Raw genomic sequence first — 24,894 nt, 5'->3', positions numbered from 1 at the left:
GAGGTCAGCAATGGAGCCTATGTTGGAGGAGTTGAGATAGAAGAAGATGAAACTGGACCGATCACTAGTGGCTCTAAAGGAGCAATAAATGAAGCCAGTGGAGAAGGAGGCGAAGTTGAAGCTAATGGTGAAGTATTGGTGGAAGGAGAGGGAGCCATGCCTGAAAAGCAAGTGTTGGGCCTGCTTCTGTAAATTTGATGAATTCAGCCCAAATGATGAAATGTTTGTGAGGCCTTTCTTTGCTGATCCAAATGTGAGCCCAGTTCTTTTGCCCAAAAATACTTTGGTTGGTAGAAAACTTAGCTATTACATGCCCACGATTTTCCAGCTGATGCCTTACATGTGGTTTGAACCACTGCTCTTTGTCTGATGGAAAAATGAAAGAAACACTTTCTTTCTGATGGGTGATTAATGCAGAATTAATTTTATTTCTCTCTCTTTTGCTCTCTGATTCTCTCGTTCTCTACCTTCTAAGTTCTTTCACTTTCTTCTAATCCTAATGTCTTCTTGTTTGATCTGTGCAACTGCTTTGAGTATACGATGGAAGAGTCATGCAATCGTGTAGACGACGGTAGAAGGAAATGGTGAACGAACATGCAATCGTGTAGACGATGGAAGAAGGAAATGGTAAACGATCATTCAATCTTGTAGACGATGAGAAGAAAATGGTGAATGTTCATTCAATCTTGTAGACGATGAGAAGGAAATGGTAAACGATCATTCAATCTTGTAGACGATGAGAAGAAAATGGTGAATGTTCATTCAATCTTGTAGACGATGAGAAGGAAATGGTAAACGATCATTCAATCTTGTAGACGATGAGAAGAAGGGGAAGGAAATGCACAACGATATACGTGGTTCGGCTATTGAAGCCTACGTCCACGGGAAGGAGAGAGTTTTATTAAGAGCTAAGTCACAGATTATTTCTTTTACAGATTTTTCAAGTTCTTCTTGAAGCTATACGTATGTTGTTGTATCTAAAATTTGTAAATGATGAGTATTTATACTAATTTTTGATACAAGTAGTTACAATAACTAACTGTAAAAGTTAAAGAAATGTGAAATAGTTCTTGAATGGTGAATGTATGAGCTTATAATTTTCAACAAGGGATGAAGACAGAATCAAGTCAAAAGTGTCGCCACTGTTGGTGGAAGAGCTGATTGCAGAGAGAAAAATGGTAGCAACTTGATTGGAGAAGAGATCATTGTGGTGTTCAGAGCACGGTCAACCGATAGTCTCTAAATGTTTGTTTTAATTACAATATAATTATGAATATTTTTTAATAAGTCAATTGTGGTCTCATTTGTATGACAGGGGTAGTTTAGACTTTTATAAATCCGTTTATTTTTTTATTTTTAATTCATTTTGTCATTTTAAGAAATGAAATGTTGATTTGCTATTTATACAAATGAAAAGTTACAATCTGTCATTCTTTTTGTTAGCCACTATGAGATCTTCTTCCACTTCCATTATGTCAATATTTCCATGATTACAACTTCTGTGTTTTGCATAATAATGCAAAAGGCCAAATACTCACTTTGTCTCATAATATTAAATTGAAAAACCTTAGGTCGAGTCGGGCAAATACTCGATAGAAATATGCCATGGACACTTTTGTTTTTCTTTTAAGTATTATTCTAATTTTTTTTTATTGTGTGTAAAAGAGAGGGAAGCATAAGTAGGTGTGGTGTAGTCTAAGCTGCACATAACTATTACTCATATTTAATCTATCTCTTGCTATAAAAATTTATTATAATCTTCGAGGAGGAGGAGTCTTGAATTCTCTTATTTATTTAAAAAATACTCTTATTCTTTCAATATTAAATGGTAAAGATTTCAAAACTATTATTAGAATTGAAATCAATTAAAATGTTGATAAAAATCTGAAATAGTGTAGCAGTGACCTAGAATGAAAAATGAGATCACTGCCACAACTAATCCAAGTTTCAATTTTCATACAACATTTAATAATTGTTTTGAAATGTTTGTAAAATAATTGATGGTGATATTGAAACTTTAGAAGAATATGAGTATTTCTTAAATGAAGAGTAAAGTATAGAGATATCAATCTTCTTAGCGAAAATTAAAAATTGGGTGTCCCTCACAGAAGAAAAGACCAAGCTTAAATTAGGTTAATTTATTTATAGATAGGTGACTTAAGATACTCATAATTCCAACCTCTTTTTATTGGCAATTAAGCTTGTAATCAATTCCAACTTGATTACTCTTTCAACTATGACTCATCACTTGCTTTTGAATTACGCTAAAGAAAAAAAAAAAAGTATTATCCCCCAAAAAGAAAAAGGTTGTAGGGATCAATTTCTCAATAAAAGCTTCTAATGATTTAATCCCTCACCTCTCTCCTCCCCTTTATTTTCTAAAAAATTTCCAATTTATTTGACGGGAGAACACATGGTTGCAAGAAAATGATGGAGAAATTTTTTTCACAATTATGATAAGAATAAGTAGAAAAATAATCTAGAAATTCAAAGAAAGTAATAAAACTGAAAATATACGAATTAACATAAATTAAAAAAAAAAAACTCAAAATTGGGAAAAGAACCAAAGACTAAAAAAATTTCATCATGTGAAACATTATTACAATCACTCCAAAATCTCTCCTCGACCCCATTGAAAAAAAAAATACTCTTTCAAAGCATTTCTACCAATCACACTCAACCCCATCTCAAATTAGAGATTACAAAAAATGGAATTGAATTAGAGTTGTCACACTCAAACTTAAAATGTTTTTAACTGAGACAATTTGAAATCAACCAAAAAGATAAATTAGAATAATTGAAAACTTGATGAGAAGTTAATTGAGATGTGTTACGTTATGATAGATATTTGATTAGAATATTCGATTATAAATTAGAATATTCACTAAAAGTAATTTTCATTCATTAAAAATTATTCTCAAAAATATATATTTTTCATTATATTTCGCGAGTGCAATTTAAATATTTTTCTATACAAGATAATTTTCAACAAAAAAAAAAAAATTCAAAGATCCATTTGACAATAATTTTTTAATTTGTTTTTTATTTTTGGATAATTTATGGAAGGGAGTAATTGAACCACTCACTTTTGAAGTTGGATAGTACAATCATTTTGTCAATTTTAGAATTTTTTTAAAAAAAATTATGAAAACAAATTTAATATATAAAAACAAAAGTATTTTTTACAAACAAATAAAATAAATGAAATCAGATTGAAAGATGGTGTGAATTCCATTCCATATAATATGGCCGCTGGAACTATTTCATATTTGGGCCTAGCGTCGGCCCAGTCAGAAAATAAATCCGCTTTATATTTAGCATAAAAAAGAGCTAAAAAATGGGAATAAAAATATGGCCCATGCAGGTTTCGAACCTGCGACCTTCGCGTTATTAGCACGACGCTCTAACCAACTGAGCTAATAGGCCACATTTAATCAAGCTTCTTTGTATTATATTTAAATTCATTATTGTCACTTCTATTTCAATCTTCTCCAGAAAGCTACGTTGCAGGTAAAAATAACACTATTACAAGGATTACAAAATAAAAATAGAACATTATATATGTGGTAGCACCTTTTGAAATTCACAAAAATAATAAAAATATAAAAATAGAAATATCCTATTGGAAAATACTTAAGAAAAAACCACTTTTCCCTTTCAAGTTTCTAACATTGGCAAGGTGCCTCTCAAACTCTACATTAAAATAGTCTTTATAATCGTCGTAAAAAATCACTCTTCTGTTTTTAACTCAATAACAAGCTTAGAAATATTTGAATGTTTGACCTCTTGATCGAAATATGTTCAAGCTAGGTGAAAATTCACATATATTTGATCAATTATAAAATATATATTTTGATAATGTCAATGGAACTTATAAGTGGAGTTTTTTTAAAAAAAAATAATTAAGAATATTTAGAGATTTATTCAATAATCCATTGTGTATTCGTCTGGTCAATTTTGCACTCTTTATTTTTGTTTTAAAAAATGTGAATTTAGGAGATTGTACCTTTTTTTTTTTTTTGTCAAAATTAGTGAGGAAATTTAACATGAATGGAAAAAGTAAAAGCAGATGATGCAAATTTCAGAGTTTTATTTGATGAAATATAAAATTTAGAGTGAACTTTGATATATGATGTCAAGTTGAGTGGTAAAATATATTCTCTCATATATTGTTTTTTTTTTAATTATAAAAATAATACATTGAGAAACACATTAGGTTAAATTACAAATTTAGTTCGTGGACTTTCATGTATGTTTCAACTAGGTCTATGAAATTACAAAGTAGTGTTTAATAAGTCCACAAACTTTAAAATGTTATATAAGTTTTTAGGTTGTTTGGTAACCACTTGGTTTTTTATCTTTTGTTTTAAATTTCAAAATTAAGTTTGTAAACACACTACTTTTACTCCTAAATTTTTCGATTAATTATCTACTTTATAAACAATGTTTTAAGAAATCAAGTTAAAATTTGAAAACTAAAATTAAAAAAAAAAAGAGAATATTTTAGAATTTGTAATTTGGCTAAGAATCAATTCTTATACTTAAGAAAGATAAAACCTTCGTCAGAAATTGAGAAAAATAAGCTTTATATTAAAAAAAAAAAAAAACGAAAACAAAAAGTCAAGGCTCCATTTGATTTTTTATTTTTGTTTTTTAAAATTAAACCTATAGACATTACTTCTACCTCCAAATTTCTTTCTTTGTTATCTACTTTTTACCAACGGCTTAAAAACCCAAGCCAAATTTTAAAAAACTAAAACAAGTGGCTTTTAAAAACTTGTTTTTGTTTTTGGAATTTGGTTAAGAATTCAATTACTATACTTGAGAAATATGCAAATCGTCGTAAGAAATAAAGAGAAAATAAACCTAATTTTCAAAAATAAAAACAAAAAACGAAATGGTTACTAAACGAAGTCCAAATGGTTACTAAATGTGGCTTAAACTTTTGATTTTATGTAACGTTGTGTTTTTAAATTTTTATCAAATAGGTTTGTGAATTAAAAAATGTGAGATAGGTCAAAAACATATTAGACATAAAATAAAAATTTATTGGCTACAAAATTTAAAGAATCAAAATATTACTAATCACTTTCTAAAATTAATAAACTTATTAAATACAATATTTAAAGTTTAGAGACTTAACATGAACTTTTAAAATTCAATAGCCTACTTCATACCAATCTAAAAGTTCATAGCCATACATTTAACTTTTACATAATTTTATAATGTTAGAAAGGGAGAGAAGAAACCTTGGGTTATTTTTTCACTTTTTATTTGTTTTTTATGTTGTTGAGAAACTATGTGGGTCGTGGCCCAAGAATAGAGATCTAATGGCAGACTCTGGCCCATCACATAAAAATCCTTTCTTTTTGAGTTATTCTTTCGCTTCTATTAGGATTGGTTGCACAAATAACACTCAAACCCAAAATAATAAAAAAAAATGTAGAGCAAGAATAAATATATTAGAGATATGATACAAAATTAGTGTTAGATATCATTGATAACAACTATTAGTGATAGCTATATATATATAAATGATTAAAAAGCTCACACGTAGCTCAACATTTTGCACTTTTTCTTCCAATTTTCTCAAATTGAAAACTATCACTGATAGTAGCTATCAATGATAGCTTTTAATTTGAGAAATATTAGTATACTCTTAAAATAGTAACACTTGAAATATCACCTTTCAATTTGCCATCAGTTTTCAATGACTATCATTGTACACTTTGATCAATTGTAATCAAACTTAAAATATAAAACCTAAGGCTTTACATAGATATCAATGATAGACTTTTATAAGTAGTTATTAACTTTTGAAAGGAAACTATCATCTTTCAAAGATCTACATTTAAAATTATAAATGATAGAAGTCTATCAATAAGAGGTCTATAAGTGATTATCTTTGATATTTACCTAACCCATATCATCACCAATATCATAATATCATTCATTTTATTAATATATACCTAAGTCACATCACTGAAATACGAATACGGCTGATAGTTTTGGCTATTATTGGTAGCTTCAATCAATGACTATCACCAATAACTTTTAGCAGTAACTATTAATGATAGACTTTCATCAAATGGAATTGACTTTTATATTATTAATAACATCTATATATATATATATATGTAAATATCACCTAAATTCAATCACCAATATCACCGATATCAATTACATTATCGTAGTTATCGATGATAGCTTCTATCATCAATACCATGCTATCATAGATAATTTATTTCTTTTTACCATCAAATAACTTGTCATCGTTGATAGCTTCTATCATTTATAACATGCTATTAATGATTACATCTAGGCATTCCACTTACACTTTAGTTTAAAATTCAACTTTATTAATTAAATTCACTAAGTTGGCTATCAATGATAGACTTCTATAAGTGGATATTAATTGTTGAAAAAATCATCAAAGATTAAACTATTAATGATAGAAAATATTAATAGCTATCACTGATAGAATTTTATTAGTATATCAATTTTGAATGACGAACACTTAAAGCTATCAGTGGTCATTATTGAGGAAGTTTTATCATGATTATCAATAATAGACTTCTGTCACTGATATCTACCTAAATTCGATATCACTAATACATGAATATGATTGATACTTATCTAAGTTCTACCACTAATATCATTAATAATTGTTATTATCAATATACAAATATTACGATACACAAATACACAAATATTTCAATTTGTATCCTTCATTTTGGGCCATTTATGCCATTTTTTCAAGTTTATTTCAAGTTTTATTGTCTATTACAAATACCCCTTCCATTATGTCAATTTTTCCATGATTGCAACGTCCTTGTTTTGCAGAAACAGTTTAATCCTTAAATTTTAGTTGATAATGATTTAATCTCTATATTTTCAAATTTATAACAATTTAGTCTCTATTATAAAAATCTCTTCAAAATTAAATATCAACTTTATTATTGTAACAACGTATATAGTTTATTAAAAGAAAATAATTACCAATTCAGTTTTTCAATCTACCTGTATATAAATTTTATTAAAATTTAATAATATTTTTTATAGTAAGCACCAAATCATTACAAATTATAAAATACAAGGATTAGATTATTACTTATTAAAGTTCAATGACTAAATTGTTATAAATTTTAAAAAATAAAGACTAAAATATTATCAAATAAAGTTTAGGGACTAAATTGTTACATTGATGAAAGTTTAGGGACGAAAAGTGATCTTTAACCTAATATTTAATAGAAAAAACTTGAGCGAAACCGATTAACACCCAAGAAAAATATCCACGTGGCATTTTTATTTTATTTTTTAAAATTATTTCATTATGTATAAAGAAGAGGAAAGACACCTAATCATTACTCATATTTAATTCATCCCTATAAAAATTTATTATCTACTAAAGTTGATGAATATTCCATTCTTTTCCTTTTTTGTTTTTTTTCTTTGGTTGGTGGGGAAAATCTTGGAATGAAATCTCCTTCTTTATTTTGGTTATCCTTAAACTCTCAACCCTAAAACTAGAAGACCGACAACCCACATTACTAGCCCTTGCAGGCTTGGGGTCAAGATGAAATGTCCTTTCATTTTTAGGGTACACAGTCAAAACATAACTAGAAAAAGGAAAAAAAAAACACTACCTTTTGACAAAGTGAACTCTTCCCCTTTTTGTAAAGATAAACCTCCTAAGCTTTAACAAAAATATATATATATATATATATATATATATATATATAAAAGCACTATTGAATTCTCTTATTTATTTCAAAAATACTCTCACTCTTTCTAAATTAATTGATAAAGATTTCAAAACTAGGTGTAAATTAAGTGGAAAAAAAATTCGAATTTGGAAAACTTGACCTTTTGTAAAGATTTCAAAACTATTATTAGAATTGAAATCAATTATAATGTCAACAAAAATATGAAATAGTGTAGTGTGTGATCTGTAATGAAAATCTAGACCTAAATAGTGTCACACTATTTTAAACCACTGCCACAACTAATTCAAATTTCAATTTTCATGCAACATTTGATAATTGTTTTCAAATGTTCATAAAAGGATCAATGGTAATATTGGAATTTTAGAAAGAATACGAATACTTCTTAAATGAAGAGTAAAGTATAGAGGTATATTTTTAGTTGCAGTGAAAATTAAAAAATAAGTGTCCTCCACACGAGAAAAGACCAAGCTTAAATTAGGTTAATTAAATTATAGATTGGTGACCTAAGATACTCATAATTCCAACCTCTTTTTATTGGCAATTAAACTTTTAATCAATTCCAACTTAATTACTCTTTCAACCATGACTCATCACTTGCTTTTCAATTACGCTAAAGAAAAAAAATAACTATTAGCCCTCCAAAAAGGAAAAGGGTGTAGGGATCAATTTCTCAATAAAAGGCTTCTAATTGCTTAATCCCCTCCCCTTTCCCCTTATTTTATCAAATCTATTATGCAACTCCACTATTTTTCAAAATTTCCCTATTTGTTTGAGAAACGAACACATCTAGCACTACATCTATATAATAGGATAATTGAATGAGGTTACACGAAAATGATGTTGAGAAAAAGCTCTCACTACTATTAGAAGAATAAGTAGAAAAATAATCTAAAGAAAGTAATAAAATTGGAGACAAACGAATTAACAAAAAAAACTGAAAACAAGAAAAAAAAACTATGGATTAGAAAAATTTCACTGTGTGAAAACATTATTACAATCGCACAAAAATCTCTTTCCGACTCCAATTTGAAAAAAAATAACAATATCTCAAGTCATCTGTACCATTCACATCCAACTCCACTCTCAAATGAGCGATTACAAAAAGGAAAATGAATCAAAGTTGTCATACTCAAGTTTAAAATATTCCTAACTGAGATGATTTGAAATCAAAGTAGTGAGATTTTTCTAATACTAAAATAACAATACTTGATTACATCTTAGCTACAACTATTTTGAATATCCCAAAGTATTTTTCATTGGGGAAAAAACAACGAATTGTAATAAAAATGTCAAATTTTGAGGAGTGAAGAAAACAGGCTGGCTTAGGCGAAGAAGATGACGGGCCTACACTGTTTCATGACGAGCACGTTCGATAATAAGCCCCCACACACTCAAAAAGAAATTAAAAAATAAAAATAAAAAAAACCAAACCAACTGAAATCATTACAAAGCAAACAAAAAAGAAACTAAAACTCTGTGATTCACAATCACAATGTCTCTTTACCGACACAAAGCTTTCAAACAAATCCTTTCGTTCTTCTTCTCCTTCTTCTTCTTCTTCTTCTCTTTCTCATACTGATTTCTTGTTTTGAAGCCAAACCCATCTCCAGAAATGGGGAAAACCGGTGCCAAGTTGCCAAGTTTCTGCCTGAACCGGATCCGGCCTCACGTTCGAGTCCCTATTCAATCCAAACCGGACTCTCTTTCTGTAAAAACCGGACCGAACAACAAGGCTGATGATTCTGTAGATGACAACAATGATCATGTTGGAGGAGCTAAACCAGTGTTGGGAATTGAAAGGAAGATCATGATTGTAGTTGATTCCACCATTGAAGCTGAAGGAGCTCTTCATTGGGCTCTCTCTCACACTGTTCAAAATCAAGACAACATTCTTCTTCTCCATGTTATTAAACCTTCAACAAAAGGTCCAAATTTTCCACCCACATGTTTTTCCCTTTTCATCTTTGGTTTAAATTTTTTAACATTTGGGCTTAACAGGGGAAGGACCTAGTAAGGAGACAGCCCCAAGAGCTTATGAATTGGTTCATTCCATGAAAACTTTATGTCAATTAAAGAGACCTGAGGTAAGATTTGTTGAGGTTTGAAGTACAGTGATTACACATTCAAAAAGTTCAATCATATTTTGATTTTAATATGGTATCAGAGCCAGAGATCTACATTGAAAAATTTGTTTGATTTAGGTGGAAACAGAAGTTGCGGTGGTCGAAGGAGGGAAGGAAAAAGGGGCAGTGATAGTGGAAGAAGCGAGAAAGCGAGGGGTATCGTTGCTGGTTTTGGGGCAGAAGAAACGGTCGACGACATGGCGGCTTCTGATGGTGTGGGCAGGCCACCGGTGGGGCGGCGGAGGTGGCGGTGGGGGTGGCGGTGTGGTGGAGTATTGCATACAGAATGCGAGTTGTATGGCGATTGCGGTGAGAAGGAAGAGCAAGAAATTGGGTGGTTATTTGATCACTACAAAGCGTCAAAAGGATTTCTGGCTTTTGGCTTGATTTTTACAAAACCAAATTTTGGTTTTGAATATATCAAGGCTGTGGGTTTTGTCCAAAATCTCCCTGTTTTCAGAGATGAGATGTAAATAATATAATTGAGAAACGGAGAGAATTGTGAATTGTGATTAATTTTTTTTTTAATTTAATTTTTTATGGGAAAACGGTGATGGATAGTCCTCGAAAGTGTTTGCTGATTTGGGAATCCAATGGCTTGAGGAAACTCGGCTGTCCGAGAGTTTGGGTCTAATTTCTAATTTCTTAATGGATTAATTTGGCTTGGTTTTGGTTTTGATTTTTGTTTTTCCTCTTAAATTTATGTTGTAGTCAATGTTTGAAATATTAATGTTGATGAAAATATGGAGATTCCGATTCTAGGAAAATATTGATGGAAATAACGGTATTGATGGAAATTTCGGGAAAAATTATAGAATTTTATAGAAATTGATGAAAATTGTTATAATTAGTTAATAGAAATTTGATTATGGCTTAATTAGACTATAATTGACCATTTTTAATCACAATATCTATAGAGTAAGACAATATTTAGATATCTATTATAAATGTTGATGCGAAAGCAAAAAATTTAAAAATAAATAGAAAATAATTAAAAAATAATATAAAGTTTAAGAATATTTTGAATGATGTGAAAATTATAAAAGTTTTGGATGACTAAAGAAATAAAAACTCATATCAATTCAATTTTGAGGTGAAATAATGTGAAATAGAAGTTTGCTGATTTAGAAATAGAAGTTTTTGGTCGAGAATAAAGCTAAACATTGAGAAAAATTGAAAATGAGAAAAAGTAACACATAAAAAAGGCTTAATCTTTTGTCGAAAATGACATTGACATGTTAAACTATAGAATTGCGTGTAATCAGAATCATAAAATTAAAAATTTGAACTGAATTAACATAGTTAATTAAAAGAACGAAATTTTCTCGAAGTATCGAAATTTTCTCGAAATCTCAAATTTTTGTCGAAATTGAGAGATCGGAATATTCTCAAAATTTTGTTGAAATGGGAGAAAAAAATAAAATTTTCCTCCATCGAAATCCCGAAATTTAAATGAAAATTTCAAGATTTCATGGCAATTTGAAATACGGTTGTAGTGTGTGTATTTTTTTTTTTTTAAAAAAAGTTAGTTATTATTCTATAATGTTAAAATGGGTTGATGTTTCTTTACTTCACGAGACATGACATTAAATGAATTAGCAAATTTTAGAAAAAGTTTGTAAATGATAAGAACTCAAATGGGGAGATTAAATTATACATTAGAATTTCTTTTTTTTTAGTAAAATAAAGATTGGGAGGATTAAAATCGCAGACTTCGTGTTCATTAACCAACAACTTTTTTAGAATTAAGCAATCTTTTGCATTTTTTATTGGCCAGGATGTATAACAAAATAACACATGTGCTTCACTTAAAAGAAAACATTTTTTTTTTTTAAAAAAAGATAATAAAGAAAAGAAAACCCCAACGAAATATTCATTTAGGAAAAGTTACCAAAATTTATCTTAAACAGGATGTTTAAACTACTTTTTTTAGTATTTAAACTTAAACTTTTAATTTTTTATTTTTGAATTCAACTATGTGATTGTCATGTATGTTCAAGTAAAATATTAATAACATAATAAGAAAGGGACAGTAATTTTTTTTTATTTTTTTTATTTTTAAGAAATCATATTTTTTAAGATTAGATGGCAGTGTTACCAAGTTTTATATTAACTAAAAAATTAAAGATATATAGTATACGTAAATCTACAAAACTTTTATACCTGACAAGCAACGTGCTTGGTGTGTTGACAATCGTCGTCGCCTTCGACTCTCTGCTCTCGAGTTCGCGGTCGATTGCAAATGGTTCAAGTTTATTATCCAACCTTTGTATGGTTTTAAGGCATTAGTAGAGATGGGGTTTAAATATAGGCCGATGGACATTGATTTTAGTAGTCAAAGAATCATTTGTAGAGAAAAGTGAGATGACATGAGAAAGAGAACTTAATGATGGATGAAAAGGGGAAGATAAAAGAGAAGTGAAATAGCCAAAGAGCACAGCTCAATTGACATATTGTTTGTAATATCGGCCTCGAGGTTTGAAGTTCAATTCCCCCATCCCACACTTTAATTTACCTCTTCCAAAAAAAAAAAAATGAAATTGACCAATAATTATTCCTTCCTTATTTTGGTACATTATTGTATTAGAATGCTAATTCATTTTCTCACTAATTTGTACTTTAGTTAGGATTCTCCTAAATGATAGATTAATTATGGTCACGTCGGCTGAAAATTTTAATTTATAACTAACCTCATAATAATTGTCAAGAATTTGAGTTGTTTATGAAAAATTTAAATTTTAATTAGGTCATTTTAAATAAATAAATCCTTAAAAGAAAAAATTTTACATATAGAAAAAAAAACCACTAGATATTGATAGATTTCTATCGATCTTTATTAAAGAAAATTAATTTTTTTATATTTTATTTAAATATTTTCTCTTATTATTCTATTTTTGAAAATCCCCTAAATAAAATTTGTTAACAATTTCCTTTTAAAAAGTCTACAAATTTTGTAAACTATTTTTAATCTTTTAGGCTATTTTAAATTTGGTTTATAGTTTTTGTTTAATTAAACCTAAAATTTATTTTCAATTTATTGAAAACCTCAAGTAGGTCATTTAAAAAAAAAATTATGCTAAAATTTATTAATAACTTACACTAAAAAATAGTTTTATTAACATATTTAAACAGATTAAAATGCCAAAAGTAATATTTGAATAGCATCTTCTCTCATTGTGTACACTTTTAACCTTTATATTATGCTATAAGAGCATACCTACAAAACTATCCTTCATAAAAAGCTATCCTTAGGATAAAGTTGGTACCATTTAAGTCATAAGCCTTTGCAATGGGATTAAGAACTACTTGGACTAAACCCCTCTCCAAATGCTTTTAAACAGTATGTTGGATTGGCCATTAAATATAGCTTTAAATTTGATAGGTAAACACTTTTTAAATAAGTTAGTATATTTATTTTTGTACTATATTTACACAAATAACATCTTATTGTTTATTTTTTATGTTTAGTGATTCTAACAACATAATAAAAGTGTCTATTTCATCTTTTATATCGATATCGAACTCAATAAAATGTGAATGTTGATTACCTTGATCTGAGTAATAAATATATATTCTCAAAAAAGAAAAAAAAGTACATAGATGTAAATGTAAATTTTTTGGAAATTTTGTTGGGCCCTAGATTTTCGTTCTAATTTTCATTTGATTCATAGATTTTAAAATGTCACATTTTTTGGTCCTCAAATTTCAAGTTTGGTTTCAATTTAGTCCATAGATTTCAAAATATTACAATTTTATCTTAAGATTTGATTTTTGTTTTAATTTAATCTATAGATTTCAAAATTTATACTTTCGACTTCATTTTTCACTAAATATTTACTTTTTATATTTAGTGTTAAAGTCTATTAATTAATCTAAAATAACTAAAATAATTCAAATTAATTAGACTCCATTATTTTTTACCACTATTAAAATTAAATTTAAAATTTCACTTCACAATTATTGGAAACAAATTTAGTGAATAATATAATAACTAGAAAACCAAAAATTTAAAAGTATACAAATCAATTAGATGTACTTTTGTTGTTGTTAAATATGAAATACTTATATCCACCAAGTATACACACATTTTTATTCCATTCATGAGTATACAAGTCATGAGTATACACACAGATAATATCGCACCTCATAAGTATTTTTCAATACAAAAATAAATTGACCAAAAATTTCCAACTTGCATGAAGCTTTCATTCCATTCCACACTTTGAAACTCCCAGAAGAACTCACTCACTGTATCTTCATCATCACAACATTCAATATTAAAAAAAAATAAAAACTAATTAATTATTATTGGAAGCTTTTCTTGAGATGTTTAGTTGATCATTTCTTGCGCAGGTCTCTGAAATACTTAGAGAGATTCTTCTCAAAGCTACTTCTGCATATTCGCTTCCCCTGTTTTCTCGGAGCCTTCATCGTTTTCCTATCAGACAACAACATGCTCGCCACACACCTAATGAAAATGGCGAGCCCCACCACTGCCCCCACGTTCTTCCCCGCCGTCCACCCTCCGTTCTCCGCCTCCCTACTCATTTCGATCTCTCTGTTCTGGGTGTGATTTTGGGGAATTTACACAGGGGATTTTAATAGACCGGTTGTCGTCCTCGCCGCTGTGGTGGTTGAGACACGTTTCGAGGCGAGATATCACTGGTCATTGACTTGGGAGTCAAAAAGCACATATGCCGGAATGTTTTACGCTGAAAAGTGATTCTATAAATCGGAAAAACTTAGCCAATCAAATTCAATAGGCCCAACGCTTTCAAACTCAATAGAAAATGGCCTTCTACTTGTATCATTACATTGTAAAATTACCGTTTTAACCCTTGAACCACCCGCTTCCATCCTCATCTATGTGAACTATCATCTTGATTTTTTGAATTATACTCGATTCATACTACAAATTATCACTACTTGACACTCGTATCATTCTCTTGATTCTTGTATGCGACATGTTTCTTTTTCTTGGTAATTAATATTCGTTGTACGAAGACACACTGCCATGAAAAATTCTTGACAATTTCCACAATTCTTTCCAATCGATTTAAAGAAAAGTAAGAAGCAAGTTAGGTTATGTTTACATTAAGACAAACAACATAACACAACTTGAAAATTACTATAAAATATTAATACCTCACGTTCCTGCAAAAAAAAATTCATAACAAGACAACAACAATTTTTTTTTTTTTTTTTTAAAAATCAATATTGCAATGTTATAAAGGCTTTTGAATCTTTATAGATAATCAGTTCAACACTTCAAGCAAGTAAGTGTACACCTACATAGGATTATTATTATTATTTTTTATTATTTTTGACATTGTGTGAGAAGTATCATGTATTACTTTACATAGAGAGTGTGTGAGTGACTGTAAACTACAATCATTAGCGATGAGTGAGTAGCTCATGGTGTGTCACACCCCGTCCCCTGATTACCCTTCTAATCCGATAAGAGATGTGAAGACAATAGTTGTCAATCCTCTTATGACAACTACTACCCAACATACTCCTATAAATTTGTGTCCTTCACACCTATTCAACCAGATTAGCAGTTCATAAGTCACTTTAATACACAATCTCAACCACAGCTTAAAGCATACAAATTACTATTAATCAAAATATCAACTTCAACATACATAACAATTCCAAAAAATAAAGTTTACCCTGTTCCCCGTGACATGAGCATAAAAATTAGATTAATAAAACATGATGACCCACCTAAGCTTCAAACTTTTTGAGGGTCCGAGAAGTGACTGACTGATAGAATTACTAGGCCTCGGGACATCAATCACTACCTGGAGAGGAAAACATTAAAAAAAGTGAGCTGGAAAGGCCAGTGAGTAACTTCTTTAAAGAAAAGATGCTTGCATAACTCATAGTATACATAACTTAATAATAAAACATTCTTATTAACATACCAGCATTCAGAAATAACAATTAGAAAATAAAGAAAACATGACATGAAAACCCTAGTTTAAAACTCATCAACATATCTTGTAGAATTCCTCTACTCCCTTGCTTGAACATTCGGGAGAACCCTTTTGTTCAATCCCTACTAACCTTAGTTGAGAGAGAGTTTTTTTTTTTAATCTCATCAATATTAATAACATAAGTCTTGTGCGCACGTAGAACTAAATAAGATCCTACTTACCTTACCATACCTTCAGTAGCAAGAATCTGTTGGGATCGATGTCCTAAATTTAGTATATCTCGTGGTTTGTAGTTTTGTTAACACAAATAATTATCTACTAAAATCAGAGGTATTTTATTTGATATTTAGACAACATTAATTCAATCTAATAAACTAAGATCCAAGGTTATATGATGTCACTTGAATAGTATGTGGTTGACATACAGATGGTTCATGTTCAAGTAATAACCTAAAAAGTCTTCAGTAAATGAATGATTGTTGGGTGCCTTATCCTAGTAACACTGTGGATACGTTTGCAATTGTTACATGAGATGTAAGTTTTACAAATAATATGAATCATATTATTCATGTAAAGACATGTGAGTGGGGGTATCGTGTGTAAAGGAGTTTAGACATAGCACAGACTGCGAAATAATTAGTTTCTCTTTATAACACCGTTATTTGAAGAAACTAATATTTCACTAGGATGACCATAGAAGACTTGTCCTTAATCTTGAGTGAGTTATGAACTCCTGTTTATGACGACAATTCTTTGATCTGTATGGATGAGAGTGGCTATGATAGTCGACTCAACAAGCCTACTATTTTAGGGACTTGTCTGATTAGGGAGTTGGGAACACACTACACAAGATGGAATTCACTCCTTCTTATTCTTTTGGAAAGTAGATAAATTGCTCCCTTAATGGCTAGTTCTAGATCTTGAACAATGAGGCCTCAACCTTTCATTGCACGAGAGGTGTTAGTTTATAGTTGGACTATAAATTATTTGTTCATTAGAGGAATCAGTAGTACTTAAGAAGTTAGATTTAACTGCAGGGGTCAAGCGGTATTTTGACCCAGTTGTAGTTATGAGTATTTGTGAAGGGTCATCGCTCTTGGTTTGACATAGTTTACGCGTTACTGGCTCCCGGAAGAGTTGATTAGATTGAGTCGAAAGTCTACCAATGCATAAAGGTTCTGATTCGAGCGAATTTCTTTATTAAATATTAAATCGATTCGGTCGATTCTTCTTAGGCTGATGAGACTAGGCTCAGGCTGATGACTTCTAAGAGCTCTTATCGACAGAGTCGTTTGGCCTATATATGTAAAAGAAAAGAAAATCTTGCACGCGCTTAAACCTCATTCGTCAGCCTGAGACTCATTCTAAACAAGTTCTCTTCCTATTGTTGATTAGTTATATCCATGGATATAGAAATATATCTACAGTGCGAAGAGTGCAGCTATCAGTCTTTAGTGGAGTGATCAGTAGTTAATGAATATTGATTAATTAAATTAAAGGAGTTTAATCAATTAATTTCATATCATTGGAGCTTCTAATCTGTAGGTCCATATGGTCTCCTTGTTAGCTCACTAAAGAATAGTAATGAGTAATGATTTAAATTGTTCAAATCAAATGAGGGAATTTTATATTAATGAGATTAACATATAATGGTTAATTATAGATATGATCTATAATCCAAATTATGTAAGAGAGATATATTTGAATAAGATTCAAATATTAGATTTATATGAATTGGATTCATAAAGAGATATATACATATAAATATGTGATATTTATATGTTAAGTAACTTCATATTAAATATGATTTAATATAGTTATTTAATTGATTAATTAATGGTTAATTAATTGATTAATAAATTATGGAGATTGGAGGTTAGTATAAATATATGATATTTATGATAATTAATTAAATGTATATATATTAAATAGGATTTAATATATGGTCATTTAATTAATGTGTCAATTAATTAAATAAAAGTTATTTAATTAATTAGCACTAAGGGTATAAAGGGAAATACTTGGAGAATGAGTTAACTTTCTCCATATAAATATATGTTATAGTTCATTTAGGACAAGAGATTTTTATTAAACAAAATCGTAGCCTCCAATCTTAACCATCTGTTTAACTTCTTTCTAGAAATTCTCTTACTTTTCCTCCTCAAAGTTCTTGGAGACCACACTTCCAAGCTCTTTGAATCCTAGAGAATAGCAAGACAATCTTGTTGGTGGTGTCCATCTCGATTGGAGAAGCTCATGTTTATTTTATTATCAAAAACAGTAGTAGAAGATCTCTTGAGGAATCATCAAAGGTAAGTTTGATTTATTCTCCTCTTACTCTATTCTAGCATGCATATATTTATTTTGAATGTTTATCCTAAAATTACATATTTCATTTTACAGTTTTTGTTTCTTTAGAAATCGGATTTCTAAATGCAAGGCATTCACATACTTCCGCTTGGGATTCAACATTTTCAATTGGTATCAGAGCCAATGTTTTCTTGTATTTTGATTTTCTGTTTTTTTAAACAAATTCAATTCATGAGGTGGATTATTTTTCTGCATTTTTCTTGAAAATGTATGAGGTTTGGCCTAATAGATGTTTCCGGTATTTGACACATAGACTTGTTTTACTTGATTTGATCATGTAAGTGAAGGAACTTTTATACAAGAGAACCGTAGAGCGGAAGCAGATCGTTCCAAACCCATTGTGAAAGAACAACACATTTACAATCAAACAAGAATAATTATGCATCATCGAGTAAATTACAACATGCTTTTAAGTTAAAACCAAAGGGAATCAAGTGACATACCTTTAAAGAACTATTCTTCGAGTATTCCCTCGATCAACACCAGTCAAGCGTTCAAGCAAACTCGATCAAGTGTACGAATACGACGAACAACCAGTGAATAACATGAACTGTCGATCCTCGAATCCAATTGAGTAACACTCGATCCTTGACCTTCAAATAGCAAACTCGACACTACCAAGAGGCTACTTTGGTATTCTCGGTGTGAGAATTTAGAAGGTGTGGGCTCTGTGTGGATTTGATAGAGGGAAAGAAGAACTCTACGATCGAGTAAGTGGGAGAATGAGAAAAAGTGAATTATGACATTTAAACCATATTTCTTTTTCTCCTTTATGACATTTAATATAAATCATATTTATATTAGTTCCTCCAATTAATGTATCAAATACATCAAATCAATTATATCACATATAATTGAATTAACTTAATTATATCAAATATAATCAAATTTCCTCTTGTTAATTTGAACATTTCAAACTAATCAACACTGATTCTCAACATGAATCCATTGAGCTACCAAAGAAACCTTATGGACCTGTGGCTTAAATCTCCAACGGTACGTGAATAACTTACTAAGCTCTTTAATCACGATATCCTCCATCCATTAACTGTCGGGCATTCTACTAAATATTGATACCTGCACTCTTTGCACTACAGATATATTTATGTGTCCATTGGATATAACCAATCAACAGTACAATGACCCTTCACAAATCGCTCATAAGTACAACTGGGCAAATTTATCATTTTACCCCTGTAGTTACATCTAACTCCTTAAGTACCACTGATTCCTCTAATGGACAATACATCATAGTCCCACTATGAGTTCGGGCCATGAGAAGATGTGGCGCACATTGTTCAAGCCCTGGAATTGGCCCTTAAGGGAGCAATTTATTTACTTACCCATGCTTTGGGGAAAGAGTGAATTATGTGCTTCGGGGAAATAGTGAATTCCGTCTTGTGTAGTTGAGTTCCAAGCTCTCCAATCAAACGAATCCCCAAAGTGGTAGGTTTGAGTCGGCGATCTGGCCATTCACATCCATGCAAATCAAAGGACCACCCCATGAAGGACAGACACAGATATGGCTACACGATACGGATACGATCGGATATGACGATTTGTCAATTTTTAAAAAACTAAGATACGGATACGTATAAGGATGCATATATTTATAAATATATATATATATTATATATATATATATATATATATCTAAAAAACGAGGATACTGATACGTTGAAGATACATTTTTTTTCTTTAAAAAAATCTAGGATATAAATATATTTAGCATACAAGTTAATAACAATAGCACAAAATAGAATACAAATACTGAAATACAATACAAAAAAAGAAACATCTAAGATGTTGAAGTATAATAGTTAATAAAATGTAATAGAAAAGTGACTCATATTGCAAAGAGGAAGAAGAAGAAGATTAGAGAGAGAAGTATAAAGATAAACGAAGAACTTATTGTTGAAGATATCCAAATGGTTTATATTTTGGTGGACTTTATGGGGACTCAAATGTGAAGATGGAGATTAGATGATTCTAGTCTAGGGTTTGGTCTGTTATTTATTTTTGAGCTTTTTAAATAAGTTGCCTAATTTTAGATTGGGAAAGATTAGATGAGTTACTTGTCTTTTTTCTTAAAAAAAAAGTATGCATAGAAATAGATACGTCAAATCGTGTGTCAGATACATATCTGGAAAGTATCTGAAAGTATAGATATGTCAAATCGCGTGTCAGATACGTATCTGGGAACTATCTGGAAGTATCGGTATCCGATATGTGTCTAATACTGATTCTTTGCCTCATATGAAGTATCTGTGCTTCATAGGACTGCCCCATAGGTAGGAGTTCCCAACTCACTCAGAATTAAGGTGATGTTACCTATGGTCATCCTAGTGAAATGAAAGTCTCTATCATGAACGATGTTATATAACGAGACTAAACATTTCGTGATCCAGTCTTATACAAACTCCTTTGTATAGAGTATCACCGCTTGTATGTCTAATACATGAATGGTCAGGATCAGACTATTTGTATTACTTTACAACACTTGTAATACCTATAAAGCGGGTCCCACTTGTAGCGTCACCAGGATAAGGTTTCCCTCCTTTATCCATATACTACAGACTATTTAGGTTATCACTTAAAGTACGATCCACTTGTATGTCTCCACAAACATGCTTAATTACAAAGATAACCAGGGATCTTGGTTTATTGGTTTGTGGTTAATGTAACTAAAATATCTCATATTTCATAGACAGTAGTGAATAAAATATCTCATATTTATTACATCACAAATGTTTGTTCATACGTTTGTTTACAAACTACAAGACCCTACGAGATTTAGGGCATCAACCCCAATAGTAAGAGCCCGTTGTTTTTGGACATTTTACAGTAAATCGAATCTGTAAGTCTGTCGTTCGTGGTAAAAAAAGTTTTTGTGAAAAGTACCTAGGAAAAAAAAGGTGGAACAAGAAAAAATGGAGAGAAACAGTGTAGTTCGGTTTTTCAAGGATAACATTCACTTATTTGTCAATTTCTGGAGTTCTATCGTTGTGATCGAGCTAAAGTTTGTTCAGTATGTTTATGACACCTAGGGTCTTGTTTTGAACAGTTGGATCGTTGTTTTGAGCTCTGGTTTATCTACCATTGTCACCAAACATAAACAACTTTTTTTCTTTTTCTCTATTTTCTCTTAAAATTTTCTAAAATCTAAGGTTTTAGATTTTATTTGTTTCTAATTAAATTAGTATAATTCAATTATATAATTTAATTAATTTATTATGGTGTCAAATATCGGTCTACTAATATCTTTTATATAATTGAATGTACCTGAGATGTATGTTTAAATTATTTGATTTATATGTTGCATATTGTATGTCATATAGATTTAAAATCCCACCTTAGGATAAACATGTTCATGCATCATGTCTAAATACAAATGTTATATTTTTGGATGTTTGGATGCATGATTCAATTAGCATGCTCATGCATCTTAATATAAATCTTATATTATTTAGATGTATGGTACATTAAGCATGTTGATGCATCATACAATATTATAATTGTTATAATGTATGATGACATGATGGTTGATGATGCTTAATGATTGTTTAATATAATAGTTATATTTTACAATGAAAAAGGAATTTGCATTGAGCATAACATTACTTGGATTAATATAAACATTATATTTGATCAATGTCACCAAATGTAAATTTATAGATTTTACATTTCATTTTTTTATATAACGATTATAAGGATAATGAAATTATAATTAAAATCTATAATCAAGAGTTGCATGCAAATATAGGTCCAAATTAATTTTAAATGATTTAAAATTAATTCATGTAAACTTATGTTAAACGCGTTTCTAATGAGATTAGAAATAGTTTAAACTTTTAATTCGTTTTAATAGGATTAAAATGAACTTCGTTAAAAGATTAAATTTATAATATAATTTCCCATAAGGGACATTTGTCTAAGGAAGGTTTTGGTTAGGCTGAGGTTTTTAAGCTAACAAAAATAGAACACCTTTATTAAAAGCATGTGTTGAACATTAAAGTAAATGCAACTATGCTTTGAACATTCATAAGTAAAATACTTAGCAAATATTTTGAAAACTAGTCACTCATTGTCTTAAGCTATTTATCCAAGGGGTCTGTAAGCCTCTCCTATTTGCATTTGTCCTGAAATAAGGAAAGATTCCTTGGTCAGCATAATTAGCTCCCTTTTGAGTTTAACACATAAACTTAACTTCATCACATATTAGTAATTCATCGCATCACAACTAAGTTCGACACATCATAACCCATTTTCACCGCATTAGTTATCCTTAGCCATCTTACTTTATAACTTGGCTGAAAATTGAAAATTCTTTCTCAAGGTGCTTGGGTAAGCACTGAAATAATTTCTTAACCTATGGGATGAATGTCCACTATGTGACATACTTAGAGTGCCTTAGTTGTGAACTCTTTGTCTATGCCTACAAGTATCAATGCCTATCATCAATTGGTCAGCTGCTTGCTTGTTCTTTTTATGCACCTTGGTTACTTATTCATTTGCAACATCATTTCAAATTTCAATTTTCCAGATTTCATAACTTTAACATTAACATTCAACTAGCTAAACTCTCTTAACAAATTTGCACATGAACATCTTAGCTTTCACTTACCTAAAGAGCTTGAGCATTACTCCCCTTAAGTTGATTGGAAACCTCTGACTTTCCTTCAAGATTGCCGAGACTCTTCACACTTTTTAAGTCTTAAGATGGCAGCAACACTCCTTTCCTTAGGTGTAAGAAAACTTTTGGCAAACCATTTTCCTTCTTAATCATGTTAATTTACACTTAGGCTTCCATGAATATTCCAACCTAATTAAACGCCACCTGACACATTTATCTTTCAATTGACGTCTCTAAGATTGCCACCTGGCTTGCTTACAAGTTAATTAAACTGAACTCCTCAACTTAACTTCATCGCATGGCATTGTGGCCACTTAATCCTTTTCTTGTTAGCGCATACTTCTTCTCATCGTAATATCCCCTGAGCAACACCTTCAATGCATGATCCTCTACTGCCTTGTTTGTCAACTTAGCTTCAACATTGGCAGACGATGTTGGCCACATACTTCCCTAATACCGCATTATTGTACTTAGCCATCACCTCCTTGGACTTCTAGCCACATAGTTCAATAGAATTGGCCGCATGGCGCCTCATAGCTCCAACCATGGAATCCTCTACTTTTTCAAAGTTTTTAACTTCTTTACACCTCACCCAAGAGCTCAACATTCCACACTTAGCACATTTGTCCTGCCCTTTTCTAGCTTGCCATTGTTTAAACTCTCAAACTCTCTATGCGTCGATTGTTCTTACAACCCGAGAGCATATACTCCTAACACTTAGAAGATTTTCCTTCTCTTAAACATTACAAACGTATCATTCATTAAATATACTTAGCTTACTCTTACATTAATGTTAATACACATCTTTAACACATAATTAAAGAAACTTAAACTTAATTAACTAGTAAAACAAGTTCATGAAGGAACTCTTATACAATAGTACCTATGAGCGGAAATGGATCTTTTCGATTTCATTGTGACAGAATTTCCACACATACATTCAAAATACTAATTATTGGCATGATTTAAAAGATGAAAACAAAAGACCGAGAGAAACGTACCAGTTAAAGACTTTCTTCACAAGAACTTGGTCTCACCTGAACTAAATCCTCACGCTCTTTCTCGTCCAGCAAGCAATCGCCTAGCACCACCACGGTCGTCTACACAAACAGCATCGCACGAACAAAAGGAAATGGGGACGACACCATCACTCAAAGCCCTCAGTATTCTCAGAGTGAGAATCCAAAGGGTGGACTTTGATGGAATTGGTAGAGGGGAGGAGGAAAAGCAATCATGTACTATGAACAAACAAATGGAAGAAAAGGGAGACTATAGTATAGTCGGGTGCTTGATCATTTAGGTCGGGGTACACAATCGTGTAGTTATTGCTAAGCAATCTTCTATCAAAAGTAAGCGATCGTTTAGTTACGCTCGGCGCACTAAGCGATTGTCTTGCACTAAGCGATTGTCTAGTAAAGGTAAATGATCGTTTAAGAAATCGCGGGCGATCGTTTAGGAAATGCGGGTGTGCAATCGTTTAGTAGGCGGGCACTATCGTATAGGCTCTCAACACTAAGCGATGCAAGACTTTCACACTGTGGGCGATCTAGCGTGTCTTTTGCAAAATGAAGAAAAATTTCATTTTATTCTTCAATTACTAGAACTGAATTGAACTTCCCACTATCGCACGAAATCAGAGAAAACTTCGGCCAATTATCTCATAACCTCCCAATTAATAAAATAATGAATATAATCATATTATATTCTTAACCTATAATTTGATATGATATATCAACTATATTGTTTTCTCCTCTACTTGATATAAGTCATATTTATATCCAATTTCCTCCAAAATAATGTATCTCATACAATCAGTCAATCATATCATATATAATTAACTAGTTCAACTATATCATATATAATCAAACTCCCTCTTGTCAATTTGAATATTTCAAACTGACCCAAAAACTGATTCTCAACTTGTATCCAAGCTATCAAGGGGACCTTATGGACCTATGGCTCGAAGATCCAATGGTACGTGAATAGCTGACTAACTCTTTAGCCACGTGATCCACCATTCGTTAGCTACCAGGCATTCCACTAAAGACCAACAGTTGAACTCTTCTTACCATAGATATATTTCTTTGTCCATTGGATATAAC

General features: G+C 30.6%; 1 protein-coding gene and 1 non-coding gene across 2 annotated transcripts; one reads left to right on the top strand and one right to left on the bottom strand.

Annotated features, from left to right (window-relative positions):
- Window positions 1–3,352: 3,352 nt before the first annotated feature.
- TRNAI-AAU (transfer RNA isoleucine (anticodon AAU)) lies at window positions 3,353–3,426 on the bottom strand. Its single transcript has one exon. It is a non-coding gene; the product is annotated as a tRNA-Ile (tRNA).
- Window positions 3,427–9,200: 5,774 nt separating this feature from the next.
- MRH6 (Adenine nucleotide alpha hydrolases-like superfamily protein) lies at window positions 9,201–10,527 on the top strand. Its single transcript, XM_039036910.2, has 3 exons — window positions 9,201–9,652; window positions 9,726–9,811; window positions 9,929–10,527. Exons 1-3 carry the CDS (start codon window positions 9,340–9,342, stop codon window positions 10,235–10,237), a joined length of 708 nt encoding a protein of 235 aa, XP_038892838.1. The 5' UTR covers window positions 9,201–9,339; the 3' UTR covers window positions 10,238–10,527.
- The last annotated feature ends 14,367 nt before the right edge of the window (window positions 10,528–24,894 follow it).

Source organism: Benincasa hispida, chromosome 7 (assembly GCF_027475165.1).
Source record: "Benincasa hispida cultivar pf3 chromosome 7, pf3_genome.v1.1, whole genome shotgun sequence".
In the NCBI taxonomy this organism is placed as follows: Eukaryota; Viridiplantae; Streptophyta; class Magnoliopsida; order Cucurbitales; family Cucurbitaceae; genus Benincasa; species Benincasa hispida.
Note: the sequence above shows the minus strand (reverse complement) of the source record. Positions and strands in the feature narration are given on the sequence as shown.